The 20197-nt window shown below is 48.6% G+C and overlaps 1 protein-coding gene and 2 long non-coding RNA genes across 3 annotated transcripts in view; 2 read left to right on the plus strand and 1 right to left on the minus strand.

Moving 5' to 3' along the window:
* TMEM132D (transmembrane protein 132D) overlaps positions 1 to 20197 on the minus strand; it is a 645590-nt gene that overhangs the window by 8750 nt on the left and 616643 nt on the right. The window contains exons 6-7 of the mRNA XM_079941954.1: positions 6029 to 6234; positions 2760 to 3033 (exon numbers count right to left, since the gene is read on the minus strand). Coding sequence (XP_079798080.1) covers positions 2760 to 3033; positions 6029 to 6234 — 480 coding nt within the window. The remainder of the gene's footprint in view (positions 1 to 2759; positions 3034 to 6028; positions 6235 to 20197) is intronic.
* LOC307196724 lies at positions 725 to 6163 on the plus strand. The gene is made up of 3 exons (XR_013831201.1): positions 725 to 856; positions 4504 to 4634; positions 5698 to 6163. It is a non-coding gene; the product is annotated as an uncharacterized lncRNA (long non-coding RNA).
* LOC307196723 lies at positions 10804 to 19825 on the plus strand. Its single transcript, XR_013831200.1, has 3 exons — positions 10804 to 11289; positions 13173 to 13358; positions 19483 to 19825. It is a non-coding gene; the product is annotated as an uncharacterized lncRNA (long non-coding RNA).

Raw genomic sequence — 20197 nt, forward strand, 5'->3', positions numbered from 1 at the left:
AGATCTTTCAAGCAAAAGTCAACTGTGAAGATTACAAGTGCTTGTCTATGGGGCGGATGTGTTTTGTTTGACATAATACTTCAAAATGGGATGAATGGCCATCCTTAATAAACAGATGATTTCGTATGAAAGATAGATTTCTAGCTATTCTAGAAAAGTTGCAGCATCTCTCCACACTGGGCTCCCATTTCCTCTTGGCACCTTTTGGAGGTATCAGCCTCCCTTTGCCACACTCCTCACCACTCCCTATTGTCCTCCTAACACTTAGGGCCCAACTCAGTCATCCTCTTTCACCTGATGCTCTGGCTGCTTTCCTCACAGAGGGTACCTTCGCAGCTTTTAGAGAGCATTGGAGCATGTAACACCTGAGTCCCAGTTCAAAGTAATTTACTTTCCCCCTTGAATAAAATGATCTCTTTTATTTTTATTTTTTTCCAGTGGCTAAAGTATTTTATCAGATTAAGTACGTCATTTGCAAATGGTTTCATGTGAAAATTTAAAAGCAAAGTTATAAAACATTTTTAATAAAACAGTACAGAGTTAACAGCAAAATTACATTTTCTTGATTGTACAAATAAAAACATTTTGTTTCTGATAGACTGTCTGAAAATTTTATAATGTATTCTCCAACTGATAGCTGCAATATTCTATTTTAATGAGACGTCTCAGGGTTAATTCAATCATTTGATAATAATGGGTTCAAAAATGATCTCTCTTAAATATCAGCCCATTTTCCAGAATGTTTGAAGTCTTCTACAATCCAATAGAGTAAACCTCACTGTTTGGCTAATAGGATGATCACCTCTTCTATAAATGGGGCAGTCACTGAGGAACAATATTTGCTCTCAGACAGGAGGTAAGTGACTCCCAAGTGACCTCCCAGAACTGTGTCTTGTGAAAGTGTTTGTTTCAAAGCTCCCATGTTGCATACTGGTTCACCCCATCCATTCCTAGCAGCAGGTGCTTACAGGACCAGTGGAATCATAATAACTCTGTTGCTTCCTTCAGTACATTTCTGAAATGCTCCAGGTTTCATCATGTGGCAGGCTGGGCCCTGGTGGAGACAGCTGAGCATCACGGTGGGATGGGAAGCTTTTCAGTGACCATGGTCAGTGAGGTGGAGTGACCAAGTGAGAAGCTGCTGGCCACACCCATGATTCTGATGCGCTTAGCCCACCCCAAGAGCTTTTTTAAAAATATTTTTCAATTACAAAACTTTTATTTTATATTGGGGTTGGTTGATTTACAATGTTGTGTTAGTTTCAGGTGTACAGCAGTGTGATTCAGCTGTACATGTACATGTATCTGTTCTTTATCAGATTCTTTCCCCATATAGGTTATTACAGAGTAATGAGTAGAGTTCCCTGTGCTATACAGTAGGTCCTTGCTGGTAGTGTGTATATGCTAATTTCAAACTCCTAATTTATCCCTCCCCAGACCTTTCCCCTTTAGCAGCCATAAGTTTGTTTTCTATGTCTGTGAGGCTGTTTCTGTTTTGTAACAGTTCATTTGTATCATTTTTTAAGATTCTACATATCAGTGATATCACATGGTATTTGTCTTTCTCTGTCTGACGTACTTCACTTAGTATGATCATCTCTAGGTCCATCCATGTTGCTGCAAAGTATTTTATTCCTTTTTATGGCTGAGTAGTATTCCATTGTGTACATGTACCACATCTTCTTCATCCATTCATCCATCGATGGACATTCAGGTTGCTTCCATGTCTCAGCTGTTGTAAATGGTGCTGCAGTGAACATTGGGGTGCATGTATCTTTTTGAATTTGAGTTTTTGTCTTTTCCAGATATACGCCCAGGAGTCAGATTGCTGGATCATATAGTAGCTTTATTTTTAGAGCTTTTGTCCCAAGATAGTAACATCCACCATGTCTCAGAGACAAATAATGTCTTGGAGTTTCAAACATGACCCATCCTGAGAAGCCAGTCCATCATTATACCTCTTCTGTTGTTTATTTGACAGCTTCTTTCAGTCTATTCACTCTGAAAATGGATACTGTTGAATAGAGCTACCGTATGATCCAGGAATACCACTCCTGGGCATACATCTAGACCAAACTCCAATTCGCTACATGCACCCCAATGTTCACAGCAGCACTGTTTACAATAGCCAAGACATGGAAGCAACCTGAATGTCCATCTACAGATGAATGATAAAGAAGATGTGGTATAGATATACAATGGAAGATTACTCAGCCTTCAAAAACAGAATGAAATAGTGCTATTTGCAGCAACAGAAATGGACCTAGATATTATCACACTAAGTAAAGTAAGCCAGACAGAGAAAGACAAATATCATATGATATCACTTATATGTGGAATTTAAGAAAATGGTAAAGTGCACTTATTTACAAAACAGAAATAGACCCATGGACATAGGAAAAAAACAAACGGTTACCAAAAGGGAAAGGGGGGGGATAAATTAGGAGTTTGGGACTAACATATACACGCTACTATATACAAAATTGATAAACGACAAGGACCTACTGTACAGCACAGGGAACTCTATTCAATATCTTGTAATAACCTATAATGGAAAAGAATAGATGTATACATACGTATAGCTGCATCACTTTTCTGTACACCTGAAACGAACCCAACATTGTACATCGCGACTATACGTCAATAAAAAAATAAAAAAATAAAAATAGATATTGCTCTAAGTGATGACAAACGGCCGAGTTCTCGTCTGGGTAGAGACGTGACGGGAACACAGAGAGGCCTTGCCTTGGGGGTCTTACCTGAATGGCGGTCATCCCGAGCTCCTGGCCAATCAGGACTTGTCCCCCTTGCAGCTTGGCAATCCGGGGCTCCTCCACCTGCATGAAGTCATTTACCAGCTCCGTGATGTCCACCTGCCAATCGGAGCCCAGCAGGTGGGCCAGCTGCCCCCCGGGCTCAGCCACTTCGGCCACAAACTGAGTCAAGACCCGCACCATGGCGTGCTGGTACTGGAGAGTGCAGCCCCGGCCTTTCTTCTCATCTTCTTCCTCCTCCTCACTGTCCCGAGCTGGCCTGTCAAGGGGTCAGTTCGATTGAACAGATGCTGATTGGTCGGGTCAACTGACCTCAAGGGGTCAGTTCGATTGAACAGGTGCTGATTGGTCGGGAAAACGGTTGGGGGCTGGGGGTGAAGCATGGCAGGGGCTGCAGAGGTGAGTGGGCATGAGGCCTGCCTTCGGGGAGTTCACAGCCTGGGCCGGGGGGGCGGTGCTCAGACACATGTGCAGGGGTGATGCTCAGAAGATCGGAGCCCTGCTGTGGCCTGAGCGCTGACCAGTCAGAATGGGCTGGTGTGGTCAGCAGAGTTCTAAGGTGTCCCCTATGAGCCCCATCTCCTGGTATTCACTTTGTGAAATCCCCTTCCCTTTGGGTGTGGGCTGGACCTAGTAAAAGTTTCTTCCAATGAAAGATTACAGCGGGACTTCCCTGGCGGCCCAGTGGTTAAGACTCCGCGCTTCCGATGCAGGAGACACGGGTTCAATCCCTAGTCGGGGAACTAAGATCCCACGTGCCGCGCAGTGCGGCCAAAAAAAAAAAAATTTACAGCAAAAGTTACGGGATGTCACCTTCAAGATCAGGTTTTAAGAAACTATGACTTGTCGTGTTCAGCCCTCTTTCCTTTGTTCTTCTCTCTCTCTTTTTAATTAATCTTGCTTTCCTTTTCTATTACTTGTATACTTTCTTTTTTAAAATTTTATTTATTTATTTATTTATCTATGGCTGTGTTGGGTCTTCATTTCTGTGCGAGGGCTTTCTATAGTTGCGGCGAGCGGGGGCCACCGCTCATCGCGGTGCGCGGGCCTCTCACTATCGCAGCCTCTCCCGTTGCGGAGCACAGGCTCCGGACGCGCAGGCTCAGTAATTGTGGCTCACGGGGCCAGCTGCTCTGCGGCATGTGGGATCTTCCCAGACCAGGGCTCGAACCCGTGTCTCCTGCATTGGCAGGCGGATTCTCAACCACTGCGCCACCAGGGAAGCCCCAGGTTCTGCTCTCTTGCCTGCCCTGGTGAAGTCAGCTGCCGTGCTGTGTGCGGCCCTATGGAGACACCTGACAGCTGGAAGCAGCACCCTCTGGCCAACAGCCAGTGAGGAGCTAAGGCCTCCCAGGAGCCACATGGGCTTGGATGTAGGTCCTTCCCCAGCAGAGCCTTGTGGTGAGACTCCAGCTCCGGCTGACAACCGGACTGTAGCTTGCGAGAGATCCAGCTAAGCCTGGCCTGGATGCCTGATCCAGGGGAACTGTGAGATGACAGGCTTTTCTTTTAAGCCACCTGGTTTTGGGGTAAGCCACTCATTTATGTAGCAATAGATAATTAATACAGTAAGGCTCTGGGTGACCAGTATAGCCCTACAAACCAGTACACGAGGGAAGCGAGTGTTTAACTCAAGGGAAGGTATTTTGTGATAATGAATGTAGAGAGGGCCAGGCAGCAGGCAGATGTTAGCTGCTCCCTCAACATCTGATGCTTTATGTGCTGTCAGTCCTTCCCAGCACCATCACGGTCTCCATCAGAAGAGCTGCTCACTCCTCGAAGTGGTTCTCTTGCCGTATCTGAGCTGGACAGTCGTGACAGCACCTGGACTGTTCACAATCACACTCGGCCAGTCCTTGGGTGAGTCTCTCCCTGCACCCACTTTCCCTCAGTAGCGTCAGTAATCATGCTGAACTCCATGCTCCCACCTCAACCTCAGAAACCCCTGTGGTTAAGGAAAGGGTCATGGCCGAAACCATCTTCCAACGGCACGCAGGACCCAAGCCTTCATTCCTGAAGCCCTGCCCTCTCCCAGGTGCCATAAGAACTCAAAGGGGTGGACTTCCAAGGGAAGGAAAATAAAAGCTGCCCCTCACCTAAGTACCAGTTCACTCCTCCTGCTGAGTACCCAGACTCCAGGAATAGTTCCTGGGCTAATTCTTCACATGCTCGCTTTTTACTTTCAACAAGTCCCTTAAGCATGGGTTTCTCCAAGGTGACCGAGTCTCTGAAAAAAACTCTCTTTGTACCTGATGCCTGTTTATTTGCCCGAGGTGGGCGATGCAGACTTATCAGTCCATCTAACGCCACCAGAGGCACACAGGTGACAGGCCACGGACTTCATCTCCCCAAGGGAAACTGATCTCAGTGATTCTGGGGGAAAAAGAGACTGCCCAGGTCAGGTAGCATCTGTTAGACAGCTCTCTAGTGGACCTCCGTTGCCTGGGGCCTCCAAGAATCAATTCTTCCCTCCTCCTGGCATTGATCTCTTGCTTCAGGCAGGGTTGACCTCTTCCCTAGCTCCTCTGGCCCCAGCCAGGGGAATGTGGCTGCAGCCTCGCAGGCCAATCAGTGTATTCTGTCCCCTCCCCTCCCCTCCCCCCTCCCCTCCCCTCCCCCCTCCCCTCCCCTCCCCTCCTTCCCCCTCCCCCTCCCCTTCCCCTCCCTCCCCCTTCTCCTCCCCTTCTCTCCCTTCCCCTCCCCCTCCCCCACCCCTCCCCTTCTCCTCCCCTCCCCTCTTCCTCCCCTCCCCTCCTTCCCCCTCCCCCTCCCCTTCCCCTCCCTCCCCCTTCTCCTCCCCTTCTCTCCCTTCCCCTCTTCCTCCCCTCCACTCCTTCCCCTCCCCCTCCCCTTCTCCTCTCCCTCCCCCTCCCCTCCCCCTCCTCCTCTCCCTCCCCCTCCTCCTTCTCCTCCTTGGCTACAGTGATTGGATCAGGAATGGACATATAACCCAAGTGAGGATAACACTTAACTCCAGGATTCTTGCATGAGTTACTGGGCAAAAGAGGATGTACTCTCTGCACAGTCACGGAGAAGGTAGAGTGAAAGTGTGGAACCTCGTGAGAAAAGCCTGATGGATGACGAAGCCAACACAAAGCAAGCAGGAGCCAGGAGGTGGAGAGAGACCCAGTCCTTGGGGTACCAACGGACCCCTGGAACCAGACACGCCTGAAATCGGCTACCCTGTAAACTTCCGTCTTCAGCCTAAGCGCACTTGACTTGTTTCTGCTACAGCGCCTGACCTGCACACCCACCTCTTGCTGGAGACAATGGGGACTCTCCAGCCCTTGATCTGGTTGAGCTCGGTGTCCGAGACCTCAATCTGCAGGGGCAGACGGGGCACCCACACCATCATCTCCAGAGGACTGGTCAGGTGCTGGTACGTGAAGTTCACCACCACGTTCACCTTGCCCTTCATTTCCTTCCCGTTGACAAAGACGTAGTCACACCTGTCAGAAACCTAGGAAGAGGGGAGAGAAGGGTGGGGGACGTATGAGTTCTTATCACATCCCAAAGCAAGAGCAAGAAAAAGCGGAGGAGGAAAGCAGTGTCGTGACTCTTTTGGGGTCACAATCACGAGGAGCTGGTCCTAACGTGGACACTGGATCTTGCTTTCCGAGACAGCAGAGGCTGTGACGACAGATGCCACGGAGCCCACCCACCTCTCCTGGGAGCTCTTCGACTGGCTGGGTACACTCACCCCCAGCTGCTGCAGGTGCTTTGCTGACAATCTGTGCTGCACCTCCTCTGACAGACTGCCCTTAGGTGCTGGAGCCGAACCTGCAGAATCACCTGGGTGCCCTGTACCGCTCAGCCCACCTTTTTGCCCGACGATGACTTCCTGGTTTGCCTCAAGGAGGAACGAACCGTGTGTATAGGTCATGACCCGGAGCTCCTCTGGGGATCGGCCGAGGCTCGATTTCCTCTGAAACCATCCCGGCTCAGCTTGTCCCCTTTCTGCATCCGGCCTCCCTCACTCCCAGATGGATGTCTCCAGAGAACATCCTCAGTAAGTCATGTGCAGACAAGCTCCCATCTCAGCTGTGCGGGCAGATTCCGAGATATATTCCTCACGCTTCCTGCGAGCCTCTCAGTGGGATTCTCCCCACCTGCCCGCCGTGGTAACTAGCTCAGTAACTCATTTCCCGTCTCTTCCATTTAGGTGTCCTGTCCTACCCCCCACTCCCGCCTCCACATCCTGGAATCAGTCCCCAGACGCACCCGCTGCCCTCCAGTCCGTGGCCCAGGCTCTGCTTTCCAGAGAATCCAGACACGTTAATCCAGGCCCACGTTAGCTCATTTCCTCCTCAGAACAACCCCGAGACGAGCATTCGCATCAGTCCCCTATTCCAGATGCGGAGGCTGAGAGTTAAAGGAGCTTGACTGTGCTCCCGACATGCGGCCCTGGGGTCCTGCTGTGGAATCCACGATCTCAGCCTGTGCTGGTCTACCAGGCTGCCCCCCTCTGGCCACGTGTGACGGAAAAGCCAGGTTCAAAGAAAAGACCTTATGCCCTTGTCTTTGTCTCCCAGCTCTCCAGGGGAGCTCGTGCTCATCCTAAGCAAGACTTGGGGCAAAGCTCTGGGGTCGTGTGGTAGCATGAAGACGGCCCCCAAAGATACCAGGTTCTGATCCTCGGAACCGGTACGTTACCTTATTTGGCAAAAAGGACTTTGCGGGTGTGATTAAGGGTCTGGAGATGCGCAGATTACCCTAGATTACCCAGGTGGGCCCTAAACGTAGTCCGAGTGCCTTTATAGGAGAGGAACAGAGGGACATTCGACCACCGTGACAGAGGAAGGACATGTGTCACCGAAGCAAGATGCTACACGGCCGGCTTTGAGGATGCAGGCCAGGGCCAAGGAATCCAAGGAAGGCGTCTCTAGAAGCTGGAAGAGGCTGGGAATCATTCTCTCCTAGAGCCTCTGGAAGCAGTGCAGCCCTGCCGATACCTTGTGAAGCTGATGAAGGACTTCTGCCCCCAGAACTGTGAGAGAATAAACGTGTGTGGTTTTCAAGTCATTTTTTTTTTTTTTTTTTTTTTTTTTTGGCCACACTGCACAGCTTGTGGGACCTTAGTTCCCTGACCAGGGATCGAACCCGCGCCCCCTGCGGTGGAAGTGCAGAGTCCTAACCACTGGACCGCCAGGGAAGTCCCTAATGTGTGTGGTTTTAAGCCACCGGGCTTGTGGTCATTTGTCCCAGCAGGAGACGGCCACAGAGAGGGAGAGGAGGATGGGCAGAGGCCACGCGGGCTCCTTCCCGGCTCTGGGGCTTGGCTGCTTGAGCTTGGAAGAAAGATGGGCAGGAGCAAGGCCCCTGGTTTATTGAGCACGTAATACGTGCCCGGCCGAGCAGCTGAACACATCCCAGGTGTGGTCCCAGTTAGTGGTCACGAGAACCCAGGACGTGGGTGCTGTTACTGTCAGTTCACGGGAGGTCAACCTGAGGTCCAAGACATTAGGTACCATTTCCCAAGGACGCACAGCTGGGAAGTGGAAAAGACCAGACTCAACCCAAGTCTGCCCCCAGCTGCCCCGCCTCCAGCACGGGCATCGCTCTTGCCCGGATGCTCTCTCGCCGTCTGTTGTTTTGTTCGTTTGTTTGTTTTTGCGGTACGCGGGCCTCTCACTGTTGTGGCCTCTCCCGTTGCGGAGCACAGGCTCCGGACGCACAGGCTCAGCAGCCATGGCTCACGGGCCCAGCCGCTCCACGGCATGTAGGATCTCCCCGGACCGGGGCACGAACCCGTGTCCCCTGCATCGGCAGGCGGACTCTCAACCACTGCGCCACCAGGGAAGCCCGCAGTCTGTAGTTTTTTAAAGGATGCGGGCCTTCCCTCCAGCACTTAGAGGGGCGTGAAGAAAAGCAAAGCAGAAATCACTAGGTTGTTCAAACATCTTAGAAAGGATTGCTAGTGACGGCCCCTTTGATCTTCCTGGTGAGGGGACAAGGGCACAGCACACACGTGGGGGCACTGGGAGGCTTGGCACCAGGGGATGGTCAGTGACCCGGAGGGAAGCACGGGCCCGGGTCCATTTCTGAGCTGCAGCTGGTGACCCTCCTGTAGCGGAAGTACTTAAATCTGATGAAAGGCAGAACGGAACCAGCCCACGGGGCTCTGCTGTAACTTGTGTCCTGGCCACGGCCCTTTCTTCTTCAGGGCTGGCGAGTCTTGAATCTAGGCTTTTCTCTTTTTACGCCTTTCAAGTCTGAATCAGGCTGAATTGCCACAGATAAGCCGACGGGGGCGGGGGGCGGGAGGTGGTGAGAGAGAGAGGAAATAGTGACAAGACTTGGTTTCAGAAAAAGAAGCTGTTTCATGACCTTAATTTTCTGGGCCCTCTTGCCAAACCAGGGGTTCTAAGAAGAGACACGTGGAGATCATCGTGGGTAAAAGCCCATCCCCTAATCCCCCTGTGGGTGAGAGATGCAGATGCCTGGTGTGCTTAGTCTTCATGTTTTGTTGTTTTGATTTTAAAACTCTGTGTTTTCTCCTTGAGGAAATAAGAAGAAGTTGGGGCTAGACACGGGTAAAAGGGCCGAGGAAGGTAAGCGGAGGGAAGGCAGGGCTTGACACCCAGGAAGCTGCTCTTAGCAGACACGCGTGGGGGCAGCTGATGCCCCGGACTTGGAAGGGCAGTGCTGGGTCGGAGGGGCGGAGCGCTGAGGTAGAGATTGTGTGTGTGTGTGTGTGTGTGTGTGTGTGTGTGTGTGTGTGTGTGTGTGTGTGTGTGTGTGTGTGTGTGCATGTGCATCAAGTAATAAGAACAGCACCCTCATTTGATGGGGGGTTTGTAAATCTCTGCCCCAGACGCTCCTTCGGGATGGACTGCAGTCAGCACCCAGCCCTCTCTGTCTCCCCTTGGGCTCTGCCTGAGCTGCACAGGTCACCTCCCTGCGGCAGGTCACGCCAGGTGCATGGGAGAGGAGGCAGCACCGCCCAGCAGTTCAGCCGGCAGGGGACAGAGCCCCTGCTGTGGCCCGATTTCTCCCTCTGCCTGACGCTCTCCCTCTTTCTCTTCACAGGGCTTGATCCCTAAGAGACATCTTGGGACCTCCCTGGCGTTCCAGTGGTTAAGACTCTGCGCTTCCATTTCAGGGGGCACAGGTTCGATCCCTGGTGGGGGAACTGTAAGACCTTACATGCTGAGCAGATAGGCCAACAAAGAAAAATAAAAGACCCGAGACATCTTGGCCCCAGATTCCAGCTCAGCATCTGTTTCTGCAGAACTCACCTGTCTTAGTCAGCTCAGGCTGCTATTAAAAAATGACCAAATGGGGTGTCTTATAAATGGCAGACATTTATTTCTGACATTTCTGGGGGCTGGAAGGACAAGATAACGGCTCCATCAGATTTGGTACCCGCTACCTGCTGCATAGACGGATGTCTTCCTTTTGTCCTCACAGGGTGGAAGGCGTGAGGGAGCTCTCTGGGTCTCTTTTATAAAGGGCACTAATCCCAAAGTGAGGGCTGCATCCTCACCTAATCACCTCTCAAAGGACCCACCTCCTGCCACCATCACATTGGGCACCAGGTTTCAACGTATGGGTTCCGGAGGGACACAGACCCCTCAGTCTATACCACCACCTATGACACGAGCTTCTTAGTATGTCCTTTCCTCCAGGCAGCCCTCGATTTGTCTTGTGTTAGTGGAGAATGGTTCATGTCAGCAGGTTCCTCACCTTGAATGGTCATGGACCAAGGTCATGGTTCCGATGGTTGAGTTTCTATTAACAGGGTGCTACGCAAGATAAGGACTGACTACATTTCACTGTTATTTGAAACCATGTGGAATATTGCCAAAGAAGAATAAAATCTAACAAAGGCAGACTCCAAGATCTTCTGCAGACCTACGATAGTGGATTGAATCCCCCCAGATTCCTGTCTACCCAGCACCTCAGATTGTGACCTTACTTGGAAATAGGGTCTTTGCACATGGAATTAGTTAAGATGCGGTCAGACTCGATTAGGGTGGATTCTAAATCCAATGAGAGTGTCCCTGTAAGAGACAGAAAAGGACACACAGAGACTGAGGGAAGAAGGCCAGTGATGACAGAGCCAGAGCTTGGAAGGATGCGGCCACAGCCAGAGGATGCCTGGAGCCCCCAGTAGCTGGAAGAGGCAGGAAGCCTCCTCCCCTAGAGCCCCCAGAAAGAGCACGGCCCTGCCCATGCCCTGATTTTGGGATTCAGGCCTCCGGAACTGCGAGAGAATGAATGGAGTGACCCAGTTTGTGATAATTTGTTACGGCAGCTCCAGAAAACGAGCGGACCTCCCAGGCGAGACCTCCCAATTAAGCCAGTGAACCTCCATTTTGACGGACGCCACGGCTGCTTCTCATTTACACTGACAGTTCAGAGCTACCGACAGGAGGACGTCCCACGCCCAGAGAAGGGGTAGTTCTATTACCTTCTCATTCCACAAAGAACGGGCTGATCTGAGTAGCTTCTTCCAAAGATGAAATCCACCCATCTGTTCGGAAAGGCTCTGGCTTTGATTGCATCTTCTAAGGTGAGTGAGAACTGATCATGAAGCCCCTTGTCCCTGTCAATCCTTCAACAAAAGCCCAGCTTTCCTGGCTGCTTTGCGCCGTAGGATTCTCTGCTTAACATCCAGCAGTGCTGGACAGCAATCCTTACGAGGCTAACATAAATGCCATCTGAAACACGCATCGCAAATGCAGCCTGATGGCGCCTGTGTCGACTCAGCGTCACCTACTTAACATGTTTATTCACCACCGCCGTAAGTGACGTTACTGGTGGTACAGGGGTCCTGGATCAGCAGTTCAGGGGGTGCCCCTGCAGCACCTTTTGTTTGGTGGAGGTGGTGGGGTGGCAGTGCCACGGCTGGAAATGACTGCTACATTTCTGACATCACCCCCTCCCTCCCTCCATGCATCCATCCCTCCCTCCCTCTCTCCCTCAGTCCATCCATCCATCCATCCTTCCATCCATCCATCCATCCATCCTTCCATCCATCCATCCATCCATCCATCCTTCCATCCATCCATCCATCCTTCCATCCATCCATCCATCCATCCATCCATCCTTCCATCCATCCATCCATCCTTCCATCCATCCATCCATCCTTCCATCCATCCATCCTTCCATCCATCCATCCATCCTTCCATCCATCCATCCATCCATCCTTCCATCCATCCATCCATCCATCCTTCCATCCATCCATCCATCCATCCATCCATCCTTCCATCCATCCATCCATCCATCCTTCCATCCATCCATCCATCCTTCCATCCATCCATCCATCCATCCATCCATCCATCCTTCCATCCATCCATCCTTCCATCCATCCATCCATCCTTCCATCCATCCATCTATCCATCCATCCATCCTTCCATCCATTCATCCATCCATCCATCTATCCATCCATCCTTCCATCCATCCATCCATCCTTCCATCCATCCATCCATCCATCCTTCCATCCATCCATCCATCCATCCATCCTTCCATCCATCCATCCATCCTTCCATCCATCCATCCATCCATCCATCCATCCATCTATCCATCCATCCTTCCATCCATCCATCCATCCAACCATCCATCCATCCATCCTTCCATCCATCTATCCATCCATCCATCCCTCCTTCTTTCTCTCCCTCCTTCCTTTCTTCCTTCCTTCCTCCCTGTATTATTTAAATAATCTTATTATGACTTATTTTCTGTTTAACTTTTTTATTGCCTACAGATAGGTGTACACATCATGACTGTTCTGCTCAATGACATTTCACAGTGAACAAACTTGTAACCTGAACCCAGTTCCAGAGGCAGAGCACCGTGGTTCACATGGGAAGCCCCTCATGCCCTTCCAGCCCTAGCCCCACCCCCGACCTGAGTAAGGGCTCTAACCTCTCTCCTCATATCTTTGCTTCGTCTTCCCTGTTTTAAGCCTTTGGTATAAATGGGCTCACATCCCCTGTACTTGTGTTCGTGAGACTGAGTTATGTGGTTCATTCCTTCTCATGGTGCGATACACCACAGTTTGCGTATCCATTCTCTCATCTGTGGACATTTGGGGGTTTCCAGTTTTGGGCTCTGACACATAGTGCTGCCCTGGACCATCATACACATGTCTTTGGGTGAACAGACATAGGCTTTTCTGTGGGTACATACGTGGGGCACAGAGTTTACATGCGCCCCACTTTTATTTGTACAAAAGTGCACAGGGCATTCTTTAAAGATGCAAACATATATTACTACCACGTGACTCTCTGGACACTATTCTAAAAACTCATCCAAGGTTCTCCACTGCTTTAGGGTAATATAGTAGAGTCTTCACATGAGCCGCCAGGTCTGACGTGGTCTGGCTCCTGCTGGGTTCCTTGGTCTCATGCAACACGACTCTCCTCCTTGACCCTGCATTTCACTGCCTTTCAGTTCCCTGGAGTTGGAAAGATGGGACAGTCTCCTTAATCAAGACTCTAGGATGTGATGCAATCCATGGACGAGTGGTTGGGTCTTGGACATCTAGAAGGGTGAGGATGGTGACGAAAATCGGGCTCACCCACACCTGGGCATCATGGAACTCAAGAGAATTGGCTGGAAATCACTTACTAAAGAGAGGTGAGGCCAGAACACATTCCTTTTCTATTAATAAGTAACACTCAGACTGTATGAAGGAGAAAACACGTATGCAAGCATAGTAGAGACATGATAGATGGGAAGTGGAAAAGTGAGTCAGGAATAGCGAGTCTGCTAGATGGACACCAGGAGTCTGCAGGCACCCTGGCCGTCAGGAAGGCTGAGCGCTGCCCCCAGGCTGGTGGAAGCCCGCGCCCAGGACAGCCACATCACAAGCACCGAGGTGGCACATGAGGTTACCTGGATGAGTTCCTGCTTCTTCCTGGCAGGACTGGCTGCAGGCTTTGGTGCAGGGGGCCCAGCAGGTGGCAGGTGAGGGCAGCCACACCTCCCCTTGGCTGGACACACTCTTTTTGAAGGCATGGAGGAGGGTGTAAGCAAACCATCTTAGGGTCCCCTGGGTTCCCTTCCCAAATGGAACAAAAGAAGCAGTGTAGCAACCTTATGCAGAAACATCCGGCACAGATTTCTTTGGCTTTTGACTGAATTTTGCAGTGAAAATGCTTCTCCAGGCCACCTGCAGAGAAGTTCGCCCTCCCTGCCTCTTGGCAGGCATCCCGTGGAACTCCCATCTCCAGCAAGGTCTCCCACAGGGAATCCCTTATCCAGTGAGACCCCAGATCTGTCCTCAACCACAGAGCCTTCCTCTGGTGCACCCCGGGCAGGCGAGTGCACGAGAGGCTGATCAGTTAGGAGATCTGATGGGTCATGCTAAGCCCGAGGGCTTGGCACAGAGATGGAGATAACATGCTGTCGCTTCTCACTTAAAAAATGATGCAAATGAACTAATTTACAAAACAGAAATAGACGCACAGACATAGAAAACAAACATGGTTGCCAAATGGAAAAGGGGTGAGAAAGGGATAAATTAGGAGTTTGGGGTTAGCAGATACTCACTACTATATATAAAATAGATAACCTAGGACCTGCCATATGGCACAGGGAACTATACTCAGGACCTTGTAATAACCTGTAATGGAAAAGAATCTGAAAAGGAATATACACACACACACACACACACACACACACACACACACACACACACACACATGGCTGAGTCACTTTGCTGTACACCTGAAACAAGCACAACATTGTAAATCAACTACACTTCAATCAAAAATAAAATGATAGGGCTTCCCTGGTGGCGCAGTGGTTGGGAGTCCGCCTGCCGATGCGGGGGACGCGGGTTCGTGCCCCGGTCCGGGAGGATCCCACATGCCGCGGAGCGGCTGGGCCCGTGAGCCATGGCCGCTGAGCCTGCGCGTCTGGAGCCTGTGCTCCGCAACGGGAGAGGCCGCAGCAGTGAGAGGCCCGCGTACTGAAAAAAAAAAAAAAAAAGAAAAAGAAAATGATAAAAAATTCTTCTTGGGTAAAGGAGCACCTAACCAACCCTTGTCATTTCTTAGCAAGAAAGGCACAAGAATACTGCAAATCTAAATTTACATGACTGATGGAGAATGATAGTAATCACAGCTAACGTTTAGACAAGCCACAGCCTGGGAGAAAATATCTGCATGCATCTGATAAGGGCTGGCGTCCAAAATATACAAAGCATTCTTAAAACTTAACAATAAGAAAAACAAAATAAAATGGGTGAAAGAGCTAAACAGACACCTCACCCAGGAAGGTACACAGATGGCCAAAAAGCACATGCAAAGGTGTCCCATATGCTGTTAGGGAACCGCGAATTAAAACAATGAGATACCACCACACACCCATCAGAATGACTAAAATCCAGAACATTAACACCACCAAATGCTGGCGAGGATGCAGAAGAGGGATACTCTGCTTCACTGCTGGTGGGAATACAAAATGGTACAGAGCCACCCTGGAAGACAGTCTGGCAGTGTCTTACAAAGCTGGGCGTATCCTCACAATAGGATCCGGCAATTGTACTCCTTGGTATTTACCCAAATGAGCTGGAAAACATATGTCTACATGAAATGTTTTTAGCAGTTTTATTCATAATCGCCAGAACTTGGAAGCAACCAGGATGTCCTTCAGCAGGTGAATGGATGAATAAACTGTGGTCCATCCAGACACAGGAGTATTCAGTGCTCAAAAGAAATGAGCTATCAAGCCAGGCGAAGGCGTGGAGGAACCTTAAAAGCACGTTGCCACGTGAAAGAAGCCGATCTGAAAAGACTACACACTGTATGATTCCAACTCTATGACTTTCTGGGAAAGGCAAAACTCTGGAGACAGGAAAAAGATCAGGGGCTAGGAAGGAGGGAGGGAGGGATGAACAGGCAGAGCACAGAGGACTTTTAGGGCAGTGAAGCTACTCTGTGTGATACTGCGATGGTGGATACGTATCATTACGCTTGGGTCAAGAATCACAGAAGACACAACATAGACGTTTCACCAAGAGTGAACTCAAGAAGATGAAATAATGCCATTTGCAGTAACGTGGATGGACCTACAGAGGATCATACGCAGTGAAGGAAGTCGGACACAGAAAGACAAATATCATATGAGGTCACTTATAGGTGGAATCTAAAATATGACACAAATGAACTTAGCGATGAAAGAGAAAGAGACTCACAGACATAGAAAACAAACTTGTGGTTACCAAAGGGGAAAAGGGATAGGAGAGGAATAAATCAGGAGTTTGGGGTTAACAGAGACACACCACTATCTATAAAACAGATAAACAATAAGGACCTACTCTATAGCACAGGAAGCTATATTCAATATCCTGTAATAAACCACAAAGGAAAAGAATCGGAAAAAATACGTATACGTATGTACAACTGAATCACTCTGCTGTACACCAGAAACTAACAGAACGTTGTAAGTCAACGACACTTCACTAAGAAAGAATGGAGACTATGAGCTTTAGTTATCAATAAATATCAAAACTGGTTCAAAAAGCCCCCTTAGTGTTTATTATAGTATTGTCTATACTCCAGACTGTTCTAAGTGCTCTTCATGTTTTATTTAATCTTTATAATAACTCAGTCAGGTAAGTATTGTTATCATGACTATGTTTTGAGAGAGGAAACTAAGGTATCGAACGGGCCAGGTCACAGCTGTCAGGAATCTAAGTATCCCGGCTCCTGGGGCTGCACTTTCAGGCTCTCTCCTATACCGAGCCTTGGACTCCAAACCAGAACACACCAGTCAGCTCTGAAATGACAGTCTGATCTCAGACTGCATGGCCACGCAAAGAAATACTTCTGTCAATAAGGTCAGGTTTCCTCTCGATGAGTTTTTAAAACTTATAAAGCTTTGTCATATGTTGTAAACGTTTTAGATTGGCTTTGCAAGTCTGAACACCTCGTTGGAGATTTTCTTCTCAACTGTTAATTATTTTTCAGTATAAGAATTGGAAGTTGATACAGGCTCATGGTTTAAAGTCAAACAGAACAGGAAGAAGCCTGTGCAGTGAAATGTAAGCCCCGCCCCCTCCCAGCCTGCGCTCTCCCAGCTCCCCACCCTGAAAGTAACTGTCATCATCAGTCTCTTGTGCCTCCTTCCAGAAGGTTCTATGCATGTACAAGCATTTAAGTATATATTTTCTTATTTTTTTAGAAAACATGATGGCCAACATTCTATGTTCTGTGCTTTTTCCTTAAAAAATCTAGCTTGTGGGTAGTTCTAAATCCTTCTCAGTCCATTTCAGGTTTCTAATATTCAAGAGTCTAAGAATCAAAGCCATACTTTTGAGTTGCCATATCCTACTCCTAGACATATATCCAGACAAAACTATAATTCAAGAAGATAGCTGCACCCCAATGTTCATTGCGGCACTATTCACAATAGCCAAGACATGGAAACAACCTAAATGTCCATCAACAGAGGAATGGATAAAGAAGATGTGGTGTAGATGCAATGGAATAGTACTTAGCTATAAAAATGAACGAAATAATGCTATTTGCAGCTACATGGATGGACCTAGAGATTATCATACTAAGTGAAGTGACTCAGAAAGAGAAAGACAGATATCGTATGATATCACTTATATGTGGAATCTAAAATATGACACAAATGAACTTAGCGATGAAACAGAAACAGACCCACAGACATAGCGAACAAACTTATGTTACCAAAGGGGAAAGGGGGTGGGGGAGGGATAAATTAGGAATTTAGGATTAGTAGATACACACTACTATATATAAAATAGATAAACAACAATGTCCTGCTGCATAGCCCAGGGAACTATATTCACTACCCTGTGATAAACCATAATGAAGAAGAATCTGAAAAAGAATATATATATCTGAATCACTTTGCTGTACACCTGAAACTAACACAACACTGTAAATCAACTCTACTTCAATTAAAAAAAAAAAGCAGGGGATGGTAGAGATTAAGTGTCTGATTTCAAGAAGCTGATGGCATCGTCGGGGGCAAAGACACACATTCAGATCACGGTGGGATTGAGAACATGAAACAGAACCACTGCTAGGCTACAGAGGGATGAGGGAGGGGAATGGAGACAGGGGAAGAAGGCGATATTTTAACTGAGACCTGAATCTTAAGTCATGGGTCAACCATGAGAGGACATGAGCTGAGGGTATTTAGGAAGAGGAAAAAGCAAGTGTAAAAGTCAGACAGTAGAAATGACCATGACGTCCTGGAGAAATAAAACAAGTGCAGGACACGATGGCCGAAGCCCAAGGGAGAGAAGCAACGTGGGTGAGTGGAGGTTGGCAGGGCCAGATCATACACGGTTAAGGTGAGGAGGTTAGATTTTAGAAAAAGCAGTGCGTAAGGCCATCAGGACGCTTTGTGCATGGGCCTGATTTACGTGTTTAAGAAGCCAGTTCGGCTACTTGGTGAGACGTGGGCTGTGGGGAGCAAAGGGGCTGAACGCAACGTCCCCAGGTGGATGCTAATGTCAGTGCACAAACGTCTGAGGAGAAGCAGGATGTTTGCATGGTAGCAGGGTGCCACCCCGAGATTAACTGCAAAGGGGAAGAAGTAACTTCACAGTGGAGACACCTGCCATGTCATCAAAGTGAACACCACTGGGGAAGAAACCACACTGATATCCCATCACATCACTTTTGGGCTGTGTTTGTCAGAAAAGCATAACCTCCATCTACTCAGGAGAAAATATCAGACAGACCGAAATCGGGAAACACACTACAACACATCTGACCGGGACTCTTCAAGGATGCCAAGGCCATGAAAACTCAGGACGGACGGAGGGATGGTCCCTGGTGCTCACCTGGCCCCAGGAGGGCCAGTTGCACCCACGCCCCGGACCTCCAAGTCTCACCTGTAGGCACACATACTTGTTTGTAAAACAAGTTGAGTTATAACTTCCTACCCAAATGTGCACGCATCTTACCTGCACAACTCGGTGGCTGCTTGCACGTGTGTACACCTGTACAGCTCTCCCAGCTCCACACCACCCGCAGCCTCCCAAAGTATCCCTCATCCTTCTTTCCAGCACTCCCCCACCCGTTAACCCTTATTTTGGCTTTTCTTCCTGTGGATTAGTTTCACGTGTTCTAGAACACTCCATAGAGAAGAAATGATATTGCATATGTCCTCTCTTCTTTCCGGCTTCATTAGCTCACCTTTAGGCTTGTGAACTGTGTCCATGCTCACTGCTCTCGTTGAGTAGCATTTCATTTCTTTCTTTCTGTTTTTTTTTTTTTTTTTTTTGTGGGAGAGCGGTATTTCATTGTGCGAACCCACGACTCTATGTTTATCTATCCTCCTGGCTCATGTCCAGCTTTGGGCAATCACACATGATGCTGCTGTGAACGTTCTCGTACACAGCTTTTTTTCCTTAATTAAAAAAATTATTATTGAAGTATAGTTGATTTACAATGTTGTGTTAGTTTCAGGTGTATAGCAAAGTGATTCAGTTATACATACATATAATATATGCATATATATATATCTATTCTTTTTCAGATTCTTTCCTCATATAGGTTATTAAAAAATATTAAGTATAGTTCCCGGTGCTATACAGTAGGTCCTTGTTGTTTATCTATTTTATACAGAGTAGTGTGTCTATGTTTATCCCAACCCCCTAATTTATCCCTCCCCACGCCCTTTCCCCTTTGGTAACCATAAGTTTGCCTTCTATGTCTGTGAGTCTGTTTCTGTTTTGTAAAGAAGTTCATTTGTATCATTTTTTTTTTAGATTCCATGGATAAGTGATGTCACATGGTATTTGTCTTTCTCTGCCTGACTCAGCCATAAAAAAGATGGAAATAATGCCATTGGCAGCACCACGGATGGACCTAGAGATGATCCTGCTAAGTGAAGTAAGTTGTACACAACTTTTGATGATGCGTGCACGCCCTCATTTTTCTTGGATGCATTTGCTCAATTCCGGACAGACCTGTGTTTCATCCCCAGCACTTCCTCTTCTTTCTTGGCGGATAAACTCAGTTTCTGCTGAGCTACTGATGTAATTACATTTCCCCAGCCCATTACAATGAAGCGGCTACAGCTGTAAGTAATCCCAAGAGGAAGACGGGAGGAGAATGGGCCGTTTACCTTCGGCATGAAGTACATCCGAATAAGCCTGGGACGGGGGAGGGGGGAGATGACTGATGGTTAGTAATGGTGCCTCATGCTTTTCTGTCAGTTCCCACAGAGCCATGATGCGACCCGGCTCAGAAATAATGGGACGTCTTCCTGGAAGTGTGCTCGTTTCTAGAGGGATTATGTACGTTGACGTTGGAAAAATCTAGACCCACCAGTAGGCACTCTTCTGGGATACTATCTCCCAACAGAAATTGTATCCGCGCGGTTGAGCACCACATCCTGGAAACTCATCCCCTCCATCCTTCCAGAATTTAGCAAGAAACTAGCTCAGTGGGTCTGAGTTATGCCAACATAAGAACACAATT

The sequence above is a fragment of the Stenella coeruleoalba genome, assembly GCF_951394435.1.
Source record: "Stenella coeruleoalba genome assembly, chromosome: 14".
Lineage (NCBI taxonomy): Eukaryota > Metazoa > Chordata > Mammalia > Artiodactyla > Delphinidae > Stenella > Stenella coeruleoalba.